We start from the raw sequence: 21,819 nt of genomic DNA, 5'->3' as shown, positions 1-21,819 counted from the left end.
AAAAAAGGGACTTCAAGTTGAAAACGTCCACTTAACTGCCAGTAGATGGCAAAAATATCCTGTATTTGTCTTCATTACCTAAAATGATTAGTACAAAAGGCTTAACGTGTCTTTCTCTTCCTTGCTTCTCATAGAAACTTTCAGAAAGTATAAATTAAAGTGCAACTGTACAAAAAAAACAATTCCTAGCAAAAACCATCTAGGGTCATAAGAAGCTATCAAAAAAATTGTTTTGTTTTGTTGTGTTTTTTTTTTTTAAACATCAAACGACCAAATTCCTGGGACCAGTATCATTGGTTCTCCTTTGTTTTCTTAAAACAAAACCAAAAAAAAGTATGAAAAAAAAAAAAAACACCCAGGATTTTTTGGCAAACTTTTCATAAAGCATTTGTTCCTTGACTGATTAGCCTATTATGTTCCTTCGCAATCAAGTAAATGGAATTAAATACCATAGCAAAGCCAAGCAGATGCCAACGCTGTCCATGAGATTAAGCCTATGCGATGAGAAGTAGTAACTCTTTTAAACAAAGAAGTCGTCACACACGCACTAGACTTTACCCTCAAATAACAAGAATTTTAACCTTAAAAATCCCCACAGTTTGTCTGAAAGTATAAAATCCTATCCTTCAGATAGTAAAGGAACAGTGAAATGTTCAAGATATCCCTGCCTTCTCCATGGAGCGGCGAGGTCCCAGCCCCTTCAGCATCAGGACAGCAGAGCTCTTTGTTCTCAGATCCTCCGGTGGGTGAAGGCAGGCGGCTTTGGCAGAGGTTTTGGGGTGGTGACGATGGCCAAAAGCTTCCTACAGGAAAGGTGAAAGGTAAATGTGCCAGGGCCATGCTGCTGGCTCTCGAGTGTGCAGGGAAGCTCCCCCTCCATGAGAATACTGAGGACAAAGTGCTGGATTTGGGGGGGGCTCGGGAGCATCCTGTCCCACATCTGCAATGGGAGCTTTGCACATCCCACCCCTCACCCTTCTTTAGTAGGGGAAAAAGAACAGAGGGTAGGATGGCACTAGAAGCAGGAGCACTTCAGCAGCTGCTGGTTTTAGGAGAAAAGCATTGCCAGAGGCTCACATCCTCCCCGTGCTTGGAGCAGCACAGGGGTTTCAACATGAACCTTGCTGCACACTGTGTTTGTCATAGAAAGAGATGCTTGGCCACAGCTCTGTAAATTCAGGATCAACCAGGAGGAAGGTGTCTACCAAAAAGTCAGTGATACGTTTGCTACTTTAAAGCCATGCCCATGTTTCCAATTTGGTTCACAAGGAAAAGTTCATTGTATACATTTCACCCAGGTCTAACGAGTGAAATTAAGTTATTCCTGATTTCCTCAATGCCTTGTTAGAGGGGACTGGATCCTTTGAGAGTACAAAGGAGTACATTTTGGATCTTTTAAAAAAGGAATTGGTTCTGTGTCGCAGGCTATGGAGCGGTGAGGAGGACGAAGGAAGAAGAAGAAAGAAGGAACGGCCACGTCGGACCTGATCCTCACAGTGCGATACCGTGTGCTGGGGGAGCGGTGCCTGGCTCAGCGAGCCAGAGCCATGATCAGGCTGGCGCACATCTCGAAGAAGTCCATGGTGTGGCTGCCCAGGCGCGGGGGCACCGAGGGGATGCTGCCCACGAAGGAACCGCTCAGGGACCCCATCAGTGACTGGCACTCGGTGGCTGCTGCGGCATCAATGCTCAGTCTCGGCCGGTGCAAGCCTGCAGCAGAGCACGAGCGCTGTGGGGTGGATGAGCCAGACCTCTGTTCCATCACCTCATCTTCAAGGAGGAGAAAAAAAAAAGGCAAGAAAAAATAAAACACAACATTAGTTTGGCATCCCTAACATGTTTGCTAAGGAACTAGTAATAGTAGTGGAGACGAATGGATCAGAAGGGCTTTAGGAGTTAGACTCAATGACCCTTGTGGGCCCCTTCCAACTTCAGATATTCTATGATTACAATTCTAACTGAACAGCACTGTGTGCTACAAAAGCATTTGGGAATGGAAAGAATGATTATTTTTCTTCCAAACCACCAAACTTGCCATTTTGTATGTTTTCCATCTCAAGTTGCACCATTTCCCACTTACCATCAATGCTTTTGAAGTCCAGGAGATAGCTGCGGTTGTCCACCTGGTACAGCTGCAGACTCATTTTCACGTAGTTGCCCGTCACCGGGTTCTTTCTGCGCACTCTGAGATGGTAGGAGTTCACCACCTGCAACATGCAACTGGCTTTAAGGAATACCATTCAAGGGAGCAAGAAGAATCCTTATTTTTTTCCTAAATACTAGCAAGACACCTTCTGAGGTAAATAAAACCAACGCAACAGTTTCTGAAAAGACTAATTATTTTAAAATAAGCAAATGGCTTCATAACCTATTTCCTCTTAGAATTCGTTTTTAAAAATGCTTCTTGGGGCTCTGATTCACCATCCCTGCTGGCAGACAAAGCCTTTGCAGCCTGTCTGCCAGGCACCAAGCTGACATTGTTGCTCCCTCAACAGCAGCAATGGCCAAATGAGCCACAAGGCCACTCGCACACCCGCATACGAGGACTGTGCCTGGGAAAACCGGGCAGGCTGGATGGTGGGGACCAGTAATCTCTCCCATCAGCACAGCTAAACTCAGTGTTCGTGAATCAGTCCTGAGCCATGCTACGCATTTTCTCTTGCCACTTCCCACCCTACAATCTGCTGCATCTCATTTGCAACGAGATCTTTTCTCTGTGCTATATTTACGAAGCGATTGCATGGATGGGAGAGCTATTTTGACTAAGAGCCACAGCTGAAGTTATTCTTAGGGTGGAAAGGACTATTGTGAAACCTCCTTGTACAAAAAAAGCTCCACTGCCTACATAAAGGCGTTTGCCTGAGTCGCTTCGCAAAGCTACACCGGAAATACATTAGGTTTGTTAGCTCTCCTCAAAGCTGCGCAGCTAAGAAATGTCTGGCTCTTGTAGGCATGTGCATCTGGAGACAGTCCATCTCTTCACTGGTGCCATGAAAGCAGGCTTCTGGGCGCTACTTAGCTTTAAATACGTAACAATATTATCAAAATAAGGAGGAGATACGAGGCTTTGATGAAAGCCTGGGATCCAGCTGGGATGCAGCTACCAAACACAAACAGCATTTCCTGCAGGCAGATGCTCGCTACTGAGCGAGATGAAGGAAGGTGTGCCAGCATGTTTGAAGGAGCAAAGCTGCATGGGCACAAAACTTGGGCATTTTCTAAGTGCTGAAGTGTGACATTCAACCTGCAAAACCCTCTGGGCCTGGAATGAGAACAGTGACTCTGGTGATGAAGATCTAGGCAGAAATTCTCCTATCTTGGTCCTGATGCTTGCACAAGGCTGCAGCAAAAGGCCAGAAGAGCCCACACCCACAACTGCAATGAGTTTTAGGAAGTTGGACCCTGTAGCCATAGTGAGGACTCGCTCATGGGTTTACCCATCTGAATGTGAAAAAGATTGTGACCAAATGCTGTGTACCTCTGCTGAAGTATCTGAAGCAAATATTATCAACTAAAATGTCATCTGGGTTTAAATCAGGCTTCAAGAAGCTCAGCCCTAAACCATGGAAGCAATGTCTGGAAACACATCTGGTCACTGCTCTGGCTCTGTCAAGGAAAATGCCACCACATCAACGATACAAACAGCTTCAGTGTGGCTTCTGCCCCCAAACACCCCAGCATCTCATCTGGGCCTCTTCTATGATGTAGCAGGTTTACAGGGCAAGGTTTTGGTAGTGGGGGGGCTGCATGGTCCCACATGGAGCAGATCTCCACGCTGCAGCCCGTGGAGGAGCCCCCGGTGGAGCAGGTGGATGTGTCCTGGAGGAAGCTGTGGCCCATGGAGAGCCCCTGCAGGAGCAGGCCCCAGGCCAGAGGTGCAGCCCGTGGAGAGGAGCCCACGCAGGAGCAGGGGGCTGGGGGGAGCTGCTGTCCGTGGGGGACCCATGCTGGAGCAGTTTGCTCCTGAGGGATGGACCTCATGGTTCCTGAAGTGCTGATGCCTCTGGGCAGCCCCCACAGGATCAGTCCAGGAAGGACGGCATCCTGTGGGAGGGACCCCATGTGAAGGAGCAGCGGAGATGAAGCAGCAGGGACTGGCCGCAGCCCCTATTCCCTGTTCCCCTGCACACTTGGGGGGAGAAGGTAGAAGAGGGTGGATGGGGAAAAGTTTTTTTTAGCTTGTTTTTAGTTCCAACTGCTCTAGTCTGTTAGTAAAACGCAATAAATTACATTAATCTCTGTACACTGAGTCTCTTTTGCTTGTGACAGTAATTGGTGAGTGCTCTCCTTGTCCTTACTTATACCCATGAGCTTTTTTCATCGTATTTTCTCTCCATGTTCTTTTGAAGAAAAGGGAGTGAGAGAGGAGTGTGGTGGAGCTTAGCTGCCCATCAGTGTGAAATCACCACATAAGAAGGAATAAGGGAACACGTATCGTGCTATTTCAGGACACGTGGCTGCAATGGCCCAAGCAGAAATAATGGGACTTGCTTTTCTTGGGAGCACTCGAGATGACCTCGCAAGGAATTAGCCACTAAAATTAGAAATGTAACCAGCTCCTCTTATCCCCACAGCTAAACAAGGCAGAATTATCTTTCCAGCCAGAGGCTTAGGGCATTCAGGGAGAAAACGCTTATTTCATGCCATAAATAAATGGCATGGATACTGAGCCACAGCCAGCATCTTCACACAGTGTGTTGGTATAAATAAGCACTAGCAGGGATGATCACAAGGTGTGGGTATTTGTTTGGAAACAGGTGAGACTGACACCACACTTTTACTAACATTGTTGATCAACTCAGGTCATAAGAAAATAACCCTTGAAAACCTCCCTACAACATATTTCCTACCTTCCACTCAAAATCCAGCTGTTTCATAGCGCGGTACACCTCGGCCATAATGTCGTAGGGCTTGCTCTGGCTGCGGATCCCCAGATGCCACTTGGCCTTTTTGACAGTCAGAGGTTTGGGCTTTGTGGTGTTGAGTGCATCCAAAGGGCACCGTGCCTTGGGGCTGTCTGCTATCAAAGGTGGCATCCGCTCGGGGTGCGGCTTCACGCCAGGAGGGATGTGCATGGTGCTGTCATCCATGAAGGAGCCAGTGGGGGGACTGGAGGCGAGGTAGAACTCGCTGGCTTGGTTCATGATCCTCCGGTTGTCGATGACGAGGTGGTAGGCGACTGCCAGCTGGTCCTGCGGGTCACCACTGTACAGGCTGTTCATCACCTCTGACTCAGTGCATTCAAACTTCTCACAGACCTCCCGAACTGCATCGTCGTCAATGACAGTGGCGTCATAGGAAGGGTCCTCTGGGAAGAGGTAACTGGGCAGCTCTTCCTTAAACCATTCGTGTTCCCTGGGGAAAGACAGGTGCCACTGTCAGCTCTGGGGAACCACTGATGCCACTTTGGTGAAAAACTAGATATTTTTTGTACAGGAGAGGAGACGGAGAAAACGAGCTCTCTGGCTGCATATCTCTGGATGAGAAATGGGGTGGCTGCATGTACCCCACACAGGTTGCTTGGTCAAACTAGGACTAATCCTCAGACACAGAAAGGGGAGCTGGGCCTGGTCCTGCATGGTTCCCCCAACATTGCAGCACTGCGGACACACAGCTGCTTGCTCACCTGCCTCTGCAGCAAGAGGCAGCACTTAAAAGACACTCATGCTTTTTCATTCCCATGGGTCTGATAGAGATGCTGAGACTCAGAGCTTCCGAGGCCCCCAATTCCCATGGATTTACAATGAAGTCGATGATAATTAAGTGGGTAAAAGCCACAGAGAGCCTTGGTGCCATGTACCAACTGTAATCTTACCATGTGTGCTGCAGCTCTAACATGTAATTAAATCCTCCAGTCTTAAGGACTCAAGAGATAAAAAAAGGCATTTATAATCTTAATTTTACTTAAATGGTTAAATTACGACCATCAGTTGCAAAAATATATAAAAAAATAGGAAGTCCTGGAAGTGTCTGTAACACTTATGCATATGCTTACCACACCAGCTACATGTAACGGCTACCATAAATTTCATAAAATGTACATACTGGCCTCCAGTTTTACAAAATTTTTTAAAAATTACTCAAAGTTCTATTACCAGTCAAGAACTTTTAATGATACCTGAAGGCTCAAATATCTGCTTAAGAGCCCACTTGTTCCCTTTACCTTGAATACCCACAGTGATGCATGCTGGCAAAGGCTCATGAGCAGTACACTCATTGACTACACAAGAAAAGGATGCTGCATTTAAAGATAAACCATTTGCTCACATTTTAAGCTATATCTTATATTTTAAGATTAATTTAGTAATTCTTGTGTTCCTCTTGATTTTTTATTGAATGGACATTAAATACATTGATTACCCTTTTATTCTGAACTGGTATCCTGAGGGATATGTTCTTAAAATAAAATACTGAAAAATGGTTGATGAATAGTAAATTCTCAGGATTATTGTGTTATAGACCTGGTTTTCCTCAGGACTTTTAAGACATTTTTGAAGCTATTTTTATCGTGCAATAACACAGCATTATATATATGGAAATGTATACATATATATATAAATTATATATATGTATACACACACAAACATATATATATAAAATTGCAGGAAGTTACCTATTGCCCTTTTTTCACATACATTGGTGAAGCCACTGAGAAACAACGTCACCACCCCAGGTTCATCATCACCCACCTCTCCATCAGCACAGAACATTGCAGGAGGGTACCAAAATTAAATCCCTCAGGACAAAACCCAGCTGGATTAACTGACTACTCCTGTAAAGCATGCTGTGGGCTGACCTGATGTCTTTGATGGTTGCTCGCTTGAGGGGGTCAACCTGCAGCATGTGCATGAGCAGCGTGGCAACAGAGCGGTTGAGGTACTCTGGGATGTAAAACACACCTCCCCGGATCTTCTTGAAGAGTGTGGGGACGTGCTCGTCGTCGAAGGGCAGCGTGCCACAGAGAAGGGCGTAGAGGATAACGCCACAGCTCCAGATGTCCACCTCTGGGCCAGCGTACAGCCTGCACAAAGACAAGGGCAGGAGAAAGGGGTCACCCCTCTGCCCACCTCCCGCTCTGCTCTCCTTCCCTGGGCCCAGCTACCTTAAAAACCTATCTAAGCCCAAAACCACACAAGAGTGATAGGCAATGACCTGCAGAGCTGGTGCTGGCTGACCACGTTCCTCCATGGTGTAAGGAGCAGGTATGTGAGTGTCTCCCCCAGACCTATGGAAAAGCCAAAACCCGCATTTCCAGGAGCTCTGCCAGGTTGCTTGTTCCTTTGCCCCCAGGGCCAGGCAACTCAGCCAGCAATTTCTATTCATTCAGAGAGGCAGATTAAGTGGCAGTAGATACTATATCTCTTGAGTGTTTATTTTCAGTTGAAGTTTGTGTGCTGGTATGCAAGAGCTCCTGCTTCCGACAAGCTGCTAATGTGCTCCCTGGCATCACCATGTCAGGACACCCCAAATATATGGGTTTTGCTCCTGCTCTCCTGCTCTATTTGTTTGTTGCTTTTTGCTACGACTGATGCTTTCTTAGAGACTCTGGGAGGCAGTGCTACCCTGGGGCTGAAAAATCAAAATGGACAGGGGGAAATGGAAAGACAGAGGTCCGTTCATGAAACCTAATCATCCTGCACTTGCTGCTCTTGAAAAGCTCTGCTGCAGCCACACCTGGTATACAAAAAGCACCAGTCGTGTATGCTGTCATTCTCTGAATGCTACCAGAGCACCAAAACACTGCCTTTGCTTCCAAGTGTGAGACTTTCCCCACTGAGTCCAGCAGCGAAATTAGGGCATTTTGAAAATGCACTTATCAGTTAGCCACCCCCTGGTCCTGCCACTGCGTGCCAGCTTTCAGTAGATAGGAGGCCAGATTTTTTGGCTGGTAGTCACATTGTTTGAACAGTGGTTGGATTTTTAATACCAAATGAGGCATCCTTCAGTTACGCTGAAATCCAAGGTCTCACATTCTGGACCTGCCAAGGCAGCAGAGCTCTGGAAGCAGCTCACCTCCTCCAGCCTGCCATACCCACCCCCAGAGGTATATTTACCCTCTGGCAGAAACGGCAGATCATTCCTCTCCCCCACAAACACAGCTCTCGTATGCTGTTACAGATTTGAGGAAAGGGCAGCTTGGCACATAATTCAAGGGTATAAATCACAGGAGTCACTTCACTGATGCTGTGAGCGGTACTGATGCGGGATGGCTGCAGGAAACACTGTGGTTGGTGAAAAAGTGCCACAGGCAGGTTTGGTGTTGCTTTTTTTCCTTACTTTGCTTGTTAATAAGCAGTATTGCCTCTATCCTTGGAATGATTACACTCTGCATACCAGGACCTGTAGGGACTAAATACTTCTTGTTAATCTCCCAGGTGCCTTCTCTCTTACATGAACTCAAAAAGAAATGCATTTCTGGCCTTTATTGAAAAGGACAAAGAGATAATGTTAATATTTTTTGGAATCACAGCAGAGTTTCTGGCATTGTGCCCCTCTTGACAATGAGGATTTGCTTGCTTTCATATATAGAGCTGTAGTCACAACAGGCTTTTTGGATGCTGGTCTAGTTTCTAGGATACTCTGCCAACACATGCGCCTGTGTAAACAGGCATAAAATAGTCACAATCACAACTTCAAACAAAATGCTGGATTTAAAAGTTATAGGTATAAATATACTGAACTATGAAAACCAATGTTCATGCAAAGGATGATTAAAACATATAGAGCAGATACTAAGGAGACAGGCAGCCTGAAAGACCACGCAGAGGGCTGTAAATTTGAAAATCTGTGTTTATAATCTGCACTATGCCATTACAGAAAAGTAATGGAAATCGATGTAGCTTAGATTCTTGACAGAAAAACACGGGAGTTAAAATGTCTGTATCAATGTGACAAGACTGAACTCAGCCTTGTAGCCTGAGTTCAAATGCCATGTGCATGCAGATGCTGCACACTAGCAAGATGCAGCTCAGATATGCCACTGCACTGGCGTTTTGTCAGTTCAATTCATCAATTCAAAACAAAGCTATGACGGCTGAACCTACTGAAAAAAAAAAAAAAAAAGAGCCTAGCTTAAGGAACCAGAAGCCAAGGATTTTCAATACAAGAGCTTAGCGGTGTAGGGAAGAAAGTAAAGAACATACTGATTGCTCTCATAGTGAATGGTTTTTCTCATTAACATTGTGTTTTATATTATAGGTGGGCAGGAGAGAAGGGGGTGGCCTGAAAGAGCCTTTCCAACTGAAACCTCAGTATTTGCATTCAAAGAGCAATTTCCATCCTCTTTAATTAGCAATATAAACAGTAAACATCTGCTATTAATAATTTCTCCAGAGTAAACAACTTTAGCAAAACATGTTTTGCTATTACAGCCATTGAGAAATGTAATAACCGAGAAAACGTTATTATTTTGCTAGTAGATTCACCCAAACATAAAACACAGACTGGAACCATTCAGCTGCTTTTACTAGATGTACAAAGCTGTTTCCAATCCCAAGAGCAAATTTAAAGATCACGTACTCACATGTGCTCTGATTAGAAGTGGCATGTCCTACCTTCCAGAGATGACTTCAGGGGCTGCATAATTTGGGGAACCACAGCTGGTGCGAAGAAATTCACCATCTGACATCATGTTGGACAATCCTAAAAACAAGATGTTCGCTACATATTGACATTTGATGTGAATGTCCAGACAGACAAGACTCAACAGAGGAGGAGAGATATGGCAAGTGGAGGGGGAAATTTGACATCATTTAAGCAGAAACCTCTGAGCTGCTTTGATAATCCTTAATATTTTCTTTTCACATTCATACAAGGAATATTGACTCCAAGCTAGCTTTGCTTCTCTGAGTTGCAAAGCTCGGAGCTTTCTATAGCAGAGGAAGAGAGATATAATTCACTCCAGAGTGTGTTGTTTATATGGGAATTGTGTGGGGTTGTGAAATTTGTAAATCTTTAAAAGGATTTATCACTGCTAGAAAAGACTGAATGGGACTGAGCTGGTAACCCAGCTTTTACGTTGGATTTCAAACAGTAATGCCACTTAAAGACTCCTGTTACTGTTCATTTGGAAAATGAAGTGAGGCCAAGAGCACATGGCCATACTAAGGAGAACACACATGAAAATAAACATATGCAGCCAGCTCACCCTGGAACTAACTGTGATGAGTCTGTCTTAAACATAAATTAACTAAATCTTTATATTAGGTGATTATAATAAAACATAGTGAAGATTTGCAAATGACCTTGCTTCTCCATTATTAATGCAAGCACAGAAGCAGCCTACAATAAGTAATCCCTGCTTTTGCTAAGAAGCCAGTGTTTATAACTGTGGGCTTTTCAGGTAGAGAAACTGCTAGTGGTTATGAAAACAGACTCTGGGTTTTGTAAGGCGTGCTACGCAGACACGCTCCAGCAAGCGGCTTGTAGCTGGCTGCATTTCTGGAATGCTGTTGGGGTCACATACCAAAATCAGCTATCTTCGCATTCATGTGTGCGTCCAGCAGCACGTTCTCCGGTTTCAGGTCTCGGTGGACAACCATGTGTCGGTGACAGTAATCCACTGCAGAGAGAATCTGCTGGAAAAGGCGTCGAGCCTCTGCCTCTTCAACCTGCAGAAGCAAGGGGAAACCGGCCTGAAGGCTGCGGGGCTGGCAAGGGGAGGTTTGCCTTAGCAAGGAGCCAAAACTGTTTCACAGAGCGGAGACAAAACTATAACATGCTTGTGACCACGCTGGAACCAGGAGCAGCAAATGAAGCAAATTTCCCACTGGCATTTAATAACGTGCTTGTGTTTTCAAGTGATATAGCCCAGAACTGGGGGTAATGAGATGAAATTGGAAAACTAAATTTGGCTGAGCTGTCAAGGAGAACCTACTGGTGACACCTATCAGGCAACAGCCTGCTTTCCCAAGGGGACAGGCTCTGTTGTACAGCATATGAAGATCAAAACACTGCAGAGGATGCTACAGGGATGATGATACTGCAATGATGCTACAGACAGAAAATCTACATATAAAATGATCAGGAGACTTATTGTTTATGCTGAAGACTTCCTAAATATTCCCTTCGTGAAAATTTAGTTTCTGAATGTGAGAGTTCAGAAAGGATCCAAACTGGTCATTGGACAGATCCAAGTGGGCAAAATCAGAAATTATGCTGGACTCAGAACTGTATGTAAAAACATAAATTAGTTAGCTCCGTCTACCAGTGCAATAACCTAAAAAAAATAAAATAAAATTGTAAATTGATTGACTTTTTGTAGCATAGAGAAGAAAATGGACTGATCCTTCACCCGAAGCCTTATTCTGGATGTTCATTTTAGTCCATTTTTGTCTCTTTGACCTGAGACTGCTCCCTAACTATGAGGATGTCCACAAGTGATTTTCTCTGTAACCATAATATCATATTTCATGCACTCAACCTATTCCTCAGATGATTTATACCCAGTAGGAATACTGTCATTTGAAAATGTTGTTCAGATAAGCCACATCCTTAAAAAGTCTTCAAAAAGTCTGACATGGAGCCAAGGGGGAGTCTGGAGGAGGAAAATGACTGGGATGGAGACCACACCGAGTGCTCTTTCCCTCCAATGCCCTGCACACACGTAAATCTGCTGCTGAACCAGGGGGGTTTGACAGGCAATCTATAGCGAAAAATTAAAAAAAATAAATATATGGTAGTTTTCCAAATATTTTCGCTAAGCAACACGTTACCTTGGATATTTTGGTTTGCGTATCGAAATACATCACAGAATGTTGCAAAAAATGGCACACAACTTTTGTGCAAGGCGAGTACGAGACGCTCCAGATGGGATTGCTGTGAAGCAACTTCTATTTTGGGCCTTAACCTTAACCGTGTTCCCTGTAGCAGCCGTTTTACTTCTAAACATCATCCTCTTCCCACACAAGTGTTTGGCCTGACACGGTACTGGCACTTACGCGTCCATGCTTACAGATGTAATCAAATAATTCTCCGCCAGATACATATTCCATGACCATGAAGAAGTCTGTTGGTGTGCTGATGACCTGGTACCTTCAAAAACACAAGGGGAAAATAGAACAATAGTAAGAAATGGAAAGGCTTTTAAACAGATTATTAGTGTCCCGTCAATCCTTAAAATAAGCAGTGCTTGGATCTTGCATTTATAATTGCTTTCCATTTCTGAAAAGCCATCTCTTATTTCAAGGGGCAAGTCAGGATAATCTTTCACTTGACTATGAAAGAATCTCTTTTACAGATTTACCTTCTTCCTTCAAGCTTTTCAATAATCCTCTAAAATCTCTGCCAGAGAATCCTATTGCAATTAGGGCTGTCCTGACTTTCAAATTTCCATTTTGGCTATGATCTGCAACAAAATCTTCAGAAATGAAGGCTTTATTAAAATGGGGATAGGAATGGGGTATATTTGGTTTCCCTCTTGGTGAAGATAAATAAAGGAAGTCTAGACACCAGAGGGAGCTGCCCTTGGAAAGGCATAGAGACAAAGATGAGTGCTCCAGATTAATGTTATTTTTCAAACATTAAACTCCTTTATATTCTAATGATAGGTGTGTGGGGGAAAAGAGTATCCCCATTGACTTGCAAATTTACTCTCCACCTCCGCTAAACGATCCCAGAGTGCCACAAATGCACTTCAGTTTCCCAGCTGGCAGAACCTAACGGTGATGAGCTGCGGTCAATGCAGCTGTAGTAATTCATAGCAGCACCAGCTGAGGTGCCCTGTTTTAGACAGGTTATTTGCCCCCCCACACCCTTTTTTTTTTTTTTTTTTCCACAATTGGTAAATAGATTTCAAATTATTTTCAGAGATCAGCAAGTGAACAGGTGTTAGTTCAATAAGGATCAATAGGATCAACTTAATTTTTCTGAAGTGCTTTGCACCCAGACATCTAAGTTATTAGTAGCACTAATATTTCTTTCATTTATATGTAAAGTGATGGGACATCGCAACGGACTGAAAGAGGAGGCTTATGTACTGTAGTCTCCTCCTCACGTCTTTTTTTTATCACTGTATTTCAGGATTGCAGTATTTACTGTAGGACACCAATGTTTTTAAACTGGTTTTAATTTCTAGGCTTTAAAAGGTTGTTTGATAAATGTGTGAGCGGGACTTGCAGGATACTGCATGCACAGCTGAGGACTCTTGCTGGCTTTTTTGTAAAATAATACCAATGTGTTCTCCAATAAATCCAGGGAACTGTGAAGTTACTCTAAAGTCAACAGTTGCTGCATGGTTAGTTATTTAACTGTAGGGAGAATTTGTTTTCCCTTGCCTCTAAGTCCCAGGTATTTGCTATATCTCATGCCAGGTTTAAGGCTGACCTAAATGTCAACTTATCCTCGCAGTTACCATTCAACAGCTTTCTTTTATAGAAATGCCAAAGATATTATCGAGTGCCTCATTAATGTGGACTGGCTGCACAAACTGGGGATTGAGAAGGAATCCCAGAGGCTGGAGTGCAGGTGCTGATTTACAACTTAAATTCAGGTTCATCAGAGTGGCAATGTTGAAAACTTATGTCTGAATAATAAATAAATAAAAATGTTCCTTTAAGCTCTGGATAATCAGGCCATTAAAACATAAATCCTATTGAATTCAGGCCAAAGCTTCACTCTAAGGGCCTGGCTGTGCTGTAATTCCTCAGGCATGATTCTCAGTAGCTTCAAGTCCTGAAATACCAACCCAAAAAAGGGAAAAAATCACAGAAATTTCATATAGCATCCCAACACAGGAAAGTACAGATCCTCAGATCCTCTCCAGGCAACTTTGTAACGGCCTCAGCAAGGAAAACAGGATGTTTTGTGCAACTTTAGCTAAGCCAAACTTGGTGCGGGGACAAGTCTGATGGCTGGTATAATGGCCCAAACTCCTAATGGTAGACACATTTTCCATCGTTTCTCAATATGTTGATTGTGCCCCCAGGCAAATTAGCAGGAGGATTCTCAAAAAAACATTTGGCTCTAAAATGCAAAAACTTGACCAGGCACCTAGCATCCTCTACAACTATAAGCCTTCTGTTGAAGCCAAGTCGCCATGTGAAGCCTTTGCAGATGGCGCAGTAAGGTGAACACATGGAAGAAAATGTACTTACAGTTTGATAATATGAGGGTGCCGGAAGAGTTTCAAGTTTTGAATTTCTCGTTTGATCTTCCCAACCACATCCAGGCTGCGTATTTTCTGTCTGTTTAGTATTTTTACTGCCACTTTGTGCCCTGTCAGCTGGTGTTCGCCAACTAAATAGAAAGAAAGAATTGCAAAGTCACTAAACAGAGAACCAAAGTTCACATAAGCAACTTAAGATACTGAGACAGACAATTTCTAAGCAAAAAGCAACTCTTGAAGGGAAAAAGCAATAGAACCTGGGATGTTCTGCATGTAGTCTGGATATTAGGACTTTATTTTCCTCAGCTTTCCTATAGGTACTCTTCACATTTCTTAAGCCCTCTTTCAGAGAGAAAAGTTGGAACCAAACACCCAGGGAAAGAGGCAAGTTTAAAGGAAGCAAAATGGTGCAGCATTTCATAAAATGCCTTAACTAAAAGAGCAGAAATCAGTGCCACAATATATAAATGACTTTACAACTAGATTTGGCACATTCGTAAAGCAAATCCCAATAGACCTATTCAAAAAGACAATTTGGATAAAGAATGACTGAGTGCTTAAAAGTCAGCTTGTGTCTCTTCACTTTATTATTTTCCCATTGAAGTGCAGGAAGAAAAGAGGGGACTTATCTGCAAAGTGAGTTACTGGAGGTGTTCATACCCAAAGCTAATTTGCAAGGATTTATAGCACGAAAAGGTTACAGCGATCAGAAGCAGATATATTTAAATGGCAGCAGAGAATCTCCACTGTCACGCATGGGTTGAGTAAATCCCTGATAAACCAAATCTTAAAACTAGAACATCACGCTTCTTTAAGAAAAAAGATATAGAGATTTTTCCCTGCCCAAAACAGGACTGCGGGATTTGCATTACTAAAATGAATTTCTATTTATACTTCCTTAAGTGTGCTTCTTGTTTTGATGACAAGCAGCAGGAACACCACGCTGGAGAGTAAGAGCTCCAGCAAATTCTGCTTGTAGAAAAGACACAAACTTTAATATGTGTTTTTATAATATCCACATGGTGCACTTACAGTGATGCTTATCTGTTGCACACATCAGGACAAACAGTGACCATAATCTGGAGTAGCACCACGGTTACTGGTGTAATGGCACTAATTTATCAGTAATGTAAAATGAATTCAGAATTTAATCCATTTGCTATCAACAAATAGACTATTTTAAAAAGGAAAACAATTGCTCTGTGTTGCAGGAAGCAAAATTTATAGTCAAGTTAAACTGCTGAAACTGCTTGAAAACTGTCCATCAGGTGTTTACATCTAAAAGGGTTCTCTGGCCACAGGCTACCCCTCTGCAGTATCTCAAGGTGTGACACTCAAAAAGGTGGCATAGAGATGGCTTTCTAAAGACTGTAGGCAAAACCTGCTTACGGTACATATCTGGTCTCTCTAATCATGAATATTACCCCTTCAATAATAACATAGAGCACAAGGAGTTAATAATTATGAGCGAACCCTGTTATTATGTTATTAGAGTCTGTAATTTTGGAGCCTTTAACGAGGTGATCAGAAGCAACCTGCATAAGCAGGCAGCCTGAGAAGGACCGGACGGCAGCACCAGCACTGCTCAGGGCACGCAAGGTCACTATTATTAGCCACGAGATAAGACCTGCCGGAGATTCTTTCCTCAATAAGAGCATCCTAAAAATAAAACACTTTACTGCCCTTGAAAATTAAAGCACCACTTTGCATGTCCATTTTATTCCTCGTAATACTTAAACTACCAGATGAAATGAAAATAAACTCAGCTTTGCAGTTTGGATGCAATTTAGGGATTAGCTGAGGGCTGAAGTAGGGAGGTAATTCCTCCCGTGTGGTACAAGGAGAGCACTGAAAATAGTCGGAGGAGGCATTTTCCCTGGTGATCCTCGGGGATGGGAGAGCAGGGCAGTGCTGGACTTGCCCCGCTGCAGGGAGGCTGTGCTGGAGCAAAACTCTGCAAAGCAGCCTGTGTGCAAGGGGTGCAAAAGCCTGCCCCAGGTTTACTGGCCAGGGCACAGCTTCTTCATTCACTGCAAGAAATCTTCCCCAACTTGCTGTGCTTTGGCCGATAGTAGGCCTGCAAAAGGCGCCGACCTCTCCTTGCCCAGGTTGTCAAGGTTTATGCACAGTACACGCTGCACCGAGGAGGCTGGGGAAGGCAGAACAGAGGGGGAGCAACAACTGCAGCAGGTGTCTTCAAGACATTTGACTTGGTTGACCTTTGTGCTGCAATACTTCTGCCCTCTCCTTCCCTACCTCTGTGGCTGGGAATGCAATACACTGCATTTTGAAAGCTGCCCTTGCTTCATTTAGTCCCATTCAAGAACTGTAGTGCACTAGGGCAGTACTTGGGAAAACGAGGACCAGCAAAGCAAAGTGGCTTATGGCAGAACTATGAAGAAGACTCAGATCACTGCCATCCTTTGTTCAAGACAAGTCTGTCTGGCCTTACCCCAGTATATACTTCAGGGGAAAAAAAAAAAAAAAAAAAAAGCCATTCCCGGAATGAATAATTATTGTTTTTAAACTACTGCCGAATAGTTCATCTTCTTTCCACCCATGACAAACAACACTCAACTCTGCAAAGGTTTTCTAGTTCAAAGACATCAATAATTAAAAATAAACAGTCTATTTTGTAATCCATCTTTTGCTTACAGTAAGCATTAGATACAGAGATATTATTGTTTCGGTCCCCAGTGGCTTGTTAAGCCTACTCGAACGTCTTGAGAGAGACAAAGAGAGAATATAATTTGCTATGTGGTGGGTGTCTTTTAAGCCTTTTGGGTCCCTCCTGCTGCAGCCTGCGGACACGGGAATTTCCACACATGGCTCTAGGGACAATTTTCCCCTCTGCTCACTAAGTTTCCAACCCAGCACACACCGGGGGCACGGTGCAGCCCTGGCACGGGAACACCAGCAAGTCCCACGTGCTTGGGTAGGGCTGAAAGCCATCTCTGTGCTTATGGGTTTGTCCTTTCCTGGTCCCTGGGATGGTGGTGCTGAGGGAGTCTTCTCCTTCCTTCTCCCTCCCTGCCCGGATTAAGAGCCCACGGGGAGGAGGGAGGGCTGAGCAGCAGTATTAGGAGAGGGATTGGTGCACATCTCATCTTTTAGTGGCAAGTGCTCTGGTAAGCTCCCCCGCAGCTTAAAATCAGCAACCAAGGCTCCTTCAGGGCAGGTAGAGGAGATGGATTTGACCTTGAGATGAGGAGCAGCCCTGTGTACTGAACAGAGGCCTTAAACTCCTAAAACTGGCACCAAACCAGACGTGGTGCGAGTGTCCTCAGCCACTACAGCATCTGCTTACACATGGGACTGCCTGGGGACAAGAACACTTCAGTATCAGATGCTACTAGAGAAAGAAGAGAAGATACAACAAATTAGTTTCTGATAGAAGACCTTTTTTATTTTGTTATTTTTACATGAGAAAAAGACGAGGATGAATAGTGTTTATCTTGCAGTGAGCCAAGATAATCACTGAAGTCCCTTGCCAGCGTGGCTTTTTACATGAAGCCCACCTCTGGGTGTGTGTTTGGCACAGCTCAGGCAGCACAAGCACTTATGTTTTTTGCAAATACTTTGCAAGGACTGTAAAAGTTTGGGGAAAGGAGAGAAAACTCCTTCTCTATCAGCTGTGCTGGCCCTTATCTTAGCCTGAAGTTACAAATGAAATCAATCCAAAGCATATATTTAGCCATGACGTATTACAACTGTCCCAGTGCCACTTGCTCATATGTTCTGTCACCGTTCCTCTCCCTTTCCTTCATCTGTTCAGGCTCTTCTAGTTGATCATCCTCCAGTGCAAGGTTTGTCCTTTAGCAGCAATGGAAAACAGGACCTGACCCTGCCTCGAGCCCTACGAACAGATATAAACATAACCCAAGATCTGCAGGTCCCTGAGGGACCATGAATTGATCACTTCGGTGGCCAAGAAGCATAGGTACAAAACCACCAAGTGGCCACCTGAGACGCTGAGCATGACACCACAAGAAGAAACACTGCAGCAATTCCTCCTGCTGCTATATTTCTTCCCTAAGCTCCAAATCCACAATACGGACACCTCAGCTCTATTTTCTGCAAATTCATCTCGTCTTGAGTGTAGAGGTCAGGGGGAATAACTATCACCAGCTCTCCCTGGATTTGGCAAAACCCTGTGGCACCAGTGGCAGCTCCGAGCCTTCCTCCAAAGCCTGCTGTCCATCCACACTCACATCCACCACCTTCCTCCCCTATAACAAGTGCTGTATTCCCATCAGCTCTTCCAACTGGGATTTCAGCATTAGCACCAAAATCCTGCTCTCATCTCTCAACCTATCTGCTCCCCTCACCTCGTGCCTTGTGTGGTCTTCCTGTAAATGAGATTAAGGAACTGAAGGGGCTTAAAAGTAACTATTTCTTTTAGCTTTCAGTGAGGCAGTATCATGCACCAATGACACGGGCAGCGTTGAAGTAGAATGAACATCCCAACAGGGCAGCAGTGACTTTTGCTATCATACCTCTGGTTTCTGATAGCTGGAAGTGACTCCTCAGCTCCAGCCACAAATTCAAGCTCCGTTAGCATCCCATCGCCACTAAATCCTCCCCCCACCCTTCCACTGCCATGTTTCTGGTTCCTTAATACCTTCACGGTTGGAAATTGCAATTTATTATTTCTTAACCATGGAGAGTAAGGCAGAAAAAGTGCCTCTCACAAAGTCTTGTGCAAGGCAGGTTGAAGAAAACACATCAGCAACAAGAAACGTGGCACGGATGGCCCCAGCCTGATGAGTGCAGAAGTAATTATTACACACAACGTACACAAAGCTTGAAGCAACCAGGAAAAAAATCTCTTTGCTTTCCCTGTGTTTTCTGCTAAACACGGTGAATATGGTCTTTTCTAAAGCCCATTAGATTAAAACACCACAGTTCTGCACAAACAGGAGATGCAGTTTCTATGTCTCGGTTTCCAATCTCACATCCAGATTTCACCTGTCAAACACCAACTGCTATCACAGGCAAAATACTATGTGAAAAATACACAAGTATAGCGCGTACTACTTACTCATATAAGGCTTTGAGTTTAGAAATCATTTTTGTGTTATTTTAAACGCACCTCTGAAACTGTTCTTAACCAAAGCAGGGAGATGTATGCGCTGGGAGTGCTGGTGCTAGCTACTCCTGAAAGGTAGCTAAGGAAAACAGGCTTTGTTGGCAGGCTTAATTTGGTCCGCAAGAAAAAAAATGCTCTTGAAACACTTTTTGAGGTCCGCTGGCATACAGGAGTGATTTAAACAGTCCTTACTGTTAGAAATATTTATTCTGATAATTCTTTAGTCGCTAATTTGTGGTTTGGGATTAAACGCAGCAATATATTTTTAGGGGCCTGATTAATGGTCACAGGTGGATTTAGCTCCAGCGGTCGAGGTGTTTTCTCTCTCCTGCTGTCAGTTTTGGTTTATTTTAATACTCTGGCCGCTGAGCGCGGGCACATCTCCTGTCTGAGCAGCCCCTGGGTGCTGCGGCAGCCTCCCATGGCAGGGCAGGGGACAGCCCAGCGGGGCAGATGCTCCGCACCAGCAGTCTGGAATCACAGCTCTTCATTTCCCTTAGATAACAAAATTTTAAAAAGCTTTTTAAATGTATTTATTTATTAATATCATGACTCAGTGTGAAAATGGCAGATTTGGCAGGAAAAAGAGAAAGAAATCTTGGTGTCAGGTAAAGCAAAGCTGGTGTCTCTCTTGAGTTGCCCTCTCTGGGGTGAATCCCAGGGGACCCTCCCAAGCCCCAGCCCTGTCTGGCCGCGGGGCTGCTCGCACGGGGAAGGGGGGTGGACAGCAAAAAGACCCCCTCTCTCTTCCTCTTCCTCGCACCCCCCCCGGCTCGAAGCGAGCAGGATAAGCAGCCCACAGCCCGTTTTCCATGCAAGGCTCGGCAACGCCGACCCTGCCGCCCAGCCTCCCGCATCGCCGGCCTCCCGCCGCCGGTTCAAAGTTTTGCTGGGGGCACCGCAGGCGCTGGGGGCAAGGGAGGGGGCCGCAGCCGCTGCTACCAAAGGGCCAGCTCGGCGCTCCCTCGCCCCTTTCCCCCCACACACCCCCAATTTGCAGGGGCCGCCCCATCCTCTGCGCCCACCCGGCGCGGCGCCAGCCTCCGCCCGCCCCCGGGATGCAGCGCGGAGAGGGGGCGATGCCCGGGGAGGGGAGGGGGGGGGAGGCGACACGGGGCGACATGGAGACCCCCCCCCTCGTCCAGCCAAGCCCCCTCCCCTCCCTCCATCCCCTCCCCTCGGTACTCAGCTCTTGACTTTGCCGAAGGTGCCGACCCCCAGCGTGTCGCCCAGCACGTAGTGGCCGATCTTCACCCGCCCGTCGTGCTTCTGCTTCTCGGCCATCTTCGCCCCCCGCCGGCGGACCACAATGCGCAGGGCTGGCCCGGCACGGCACGGCTCTCAGCACGGCTCGGCACGGCTCTTAGCACGGCTCGGCACGGCGCAGCGCAACGGGCGTGCGCAGCGGGGAGCGGCGGCGGCGGCGGCGGCGGCGGCGGCCCGGGCTGGGTGCGCGGGGGCGGGGATGGGCGCGCCCGGTGCTGATGGATAGGGTGGGATGGGATGGGGTGGGATGGGATGCAGCTTCCCGGGGCTGAGGCCGGCCTCAGGGATACCCTCGCCGGGGTGCACCTGCCTGAGGGTGTCCCCCGTGCTCGGGGTGGAGCCCCGAGGAGGTGCCGCTGCCTCCCCGGTGCGCCCTACCCGGGATGCGCCCCCTTCCTGCTGGGGAGGGTCGCCTTAGGGTGTCCCCTCTTCGAGGGACTGCTAGCTCGGGTGGAATTTAGTAGGGGGTTTTGTCTGCCTGGGGGTGGCAGCATCCTGGGGGTGCAGGAGCCTAAGGGTGATGCTGGCCTCAGGATGCATTCTGCTTGCATGGGATGCTATTTGGGGTGAAACTCGCCTTATGGTGCATCCCTTTTGGGGTGCACCTGTGTGAAAGTGACACTGTCCTCTGAGGGACACCCAGCTGAGGGTGGCAGTGTCCTTGGGGTGCACCTATTTGGGGGTGTCACACCTGGGTAGCACCCATCTGCCCTCGGGGTGTGTCCTCTTCTGGTGCACCCTCTTTGGGTTGATACCCCCTTGTGGCATACCTGGCTTGGGGTGACACCCAGCTTGGGCAGCAGCTGCTTGAGCCTGACACCCTGCTTGTGGTGACACCTTGCTTCAGGTGACACCAGCTAGGGGAATTGTGTCAGGTCCTTAGAGTGCATCCCCACAGGAGGGATGCTGTGGGGCAGGAGGCATGGCCCAATACGTGCCCTGTGTGGCCTGGATGTAGCTTGGGCTGGGAGATGAGATGGGCAGGTGGAGGGAAAGGATGAAAATAATCAATAATGGGCAATTAAATAACATGGGCTGGTGAGGGTGAGGGGAAGGGAAAGGAAGGGAAAGGCTGGCTTTGGGTGATGGAGGTGCTGCCTGCTTCTAGCAGCTGCTGGCTGGGCTGTGGGGGCTGCTGGGAGGTTCATGCTTGGCAAAACAGCTCCAGGAGTCTTCCTGTGGGTCACTTGCTGTGTTAGTACAACGGAATGAAACAGATTCACAGGGAAGGAAGCATCCGTACATCAGTCAGTGCAGCCAGCCGAAGCCATCTCCACATCTTGGCAGTGTTGTCAGCTGCTTCTCCTGAGCTAACAGCTCATCCTAATGATAGCATTATCTGTTCCTTAGCATTTCAGCC

General features: G+C 46.0%; 1 protein-coding gene across 5 annotated transcripts; it reads right to left on the bottom strand.

Moving 5' to 3' along the window:
• Positions 1–315: 315 nt before the first annotated feature.
• PRKAA2 (protein kinase AMP-activated catalytic subunit alpha 2) lies at positions 316–20,610 on the bottom strand. 5 transcript variants are annotated; one of them, XM_084527844.1, is made up of 10 exons: positions 20,384–20,610; positions 14,094–14,235; positions 11,940–12,033; positions 10,466–10,610; positions 9,555–9,642; positions 6,797–7,021; positions 4,851–5,355; positions 2,081–2,207; positions 1,496–1,770; positions 316–803 (listed from the first exon to the last, which is right to left on the bottom strand). In XM_084527844.1, the coding sequence occupies exons 1-9, from the start codon at positions 20,475–20,477 to the stop codon at positions 1,532–1,534; spliced, it is 1,659 nt and encodes a 552-aa protein (XP_084383970.1). In that variant the 5' UTR covers positions 20,478–20,610; the 3' UTR covers positions 316–803; positions 1,496–1,531. The 5 variants fall into 5 exon arrangements, with proteins under 5 accessions (XP_084383970.1, XP_084383969.1, XP_084383968.1 ...); XM_084527843.1 differs by having other exon boundaries at positions 1,506–1,770; XM_084527842.1 differs by having other exon boundaries at positions 316–1,770.
• Positions 20,611–21,819: the final 1,209 nt, after the last annotated feature.

Source organism: Aythya ferina (genome assembly GCF_964211825.1).
Source record: "Aythya ferina genome assembly, chromosome: 8".
NCBI lineage: Eukaryota > Metazoa > Chordata > Aves > Anseriformes > Anatidae > Aythya > Aythya ferina.
The sequence above is the reverse complement of the archived record's forward strand: the minus strand, read 5'-3'. Positions and strand labels throughout refer to the sequence as shown.

What these genes read in the sequence shown, in the direction of transcription:
- PRKAA2 (XM_084527842.1), bottom strand. Translation starts at nt 20,477, where the DNA reads ATGGCCGAGAAGCAGAAGCACGACGGGCGGGTGAAGATCGGCCACTAC. An exon ending in TGCGAAGATAGCTGATTTTG is followed by an intron (nt 9,643 to 10,465) that starts GTATGTGACCCC and finishes TCTTGTTTTTAG; the next exon opens with GATTGTCCAACATGATGTCA. An exon ending in CCTGAAGTCATCTCTGGAAG is followed by an intron (nt 7,022 to 9,554) that starts GTAGGACATGCC and finishes GTCTTTGTGCAG; the next exon opens with GCTGTACGCTGGCCCAGAGG.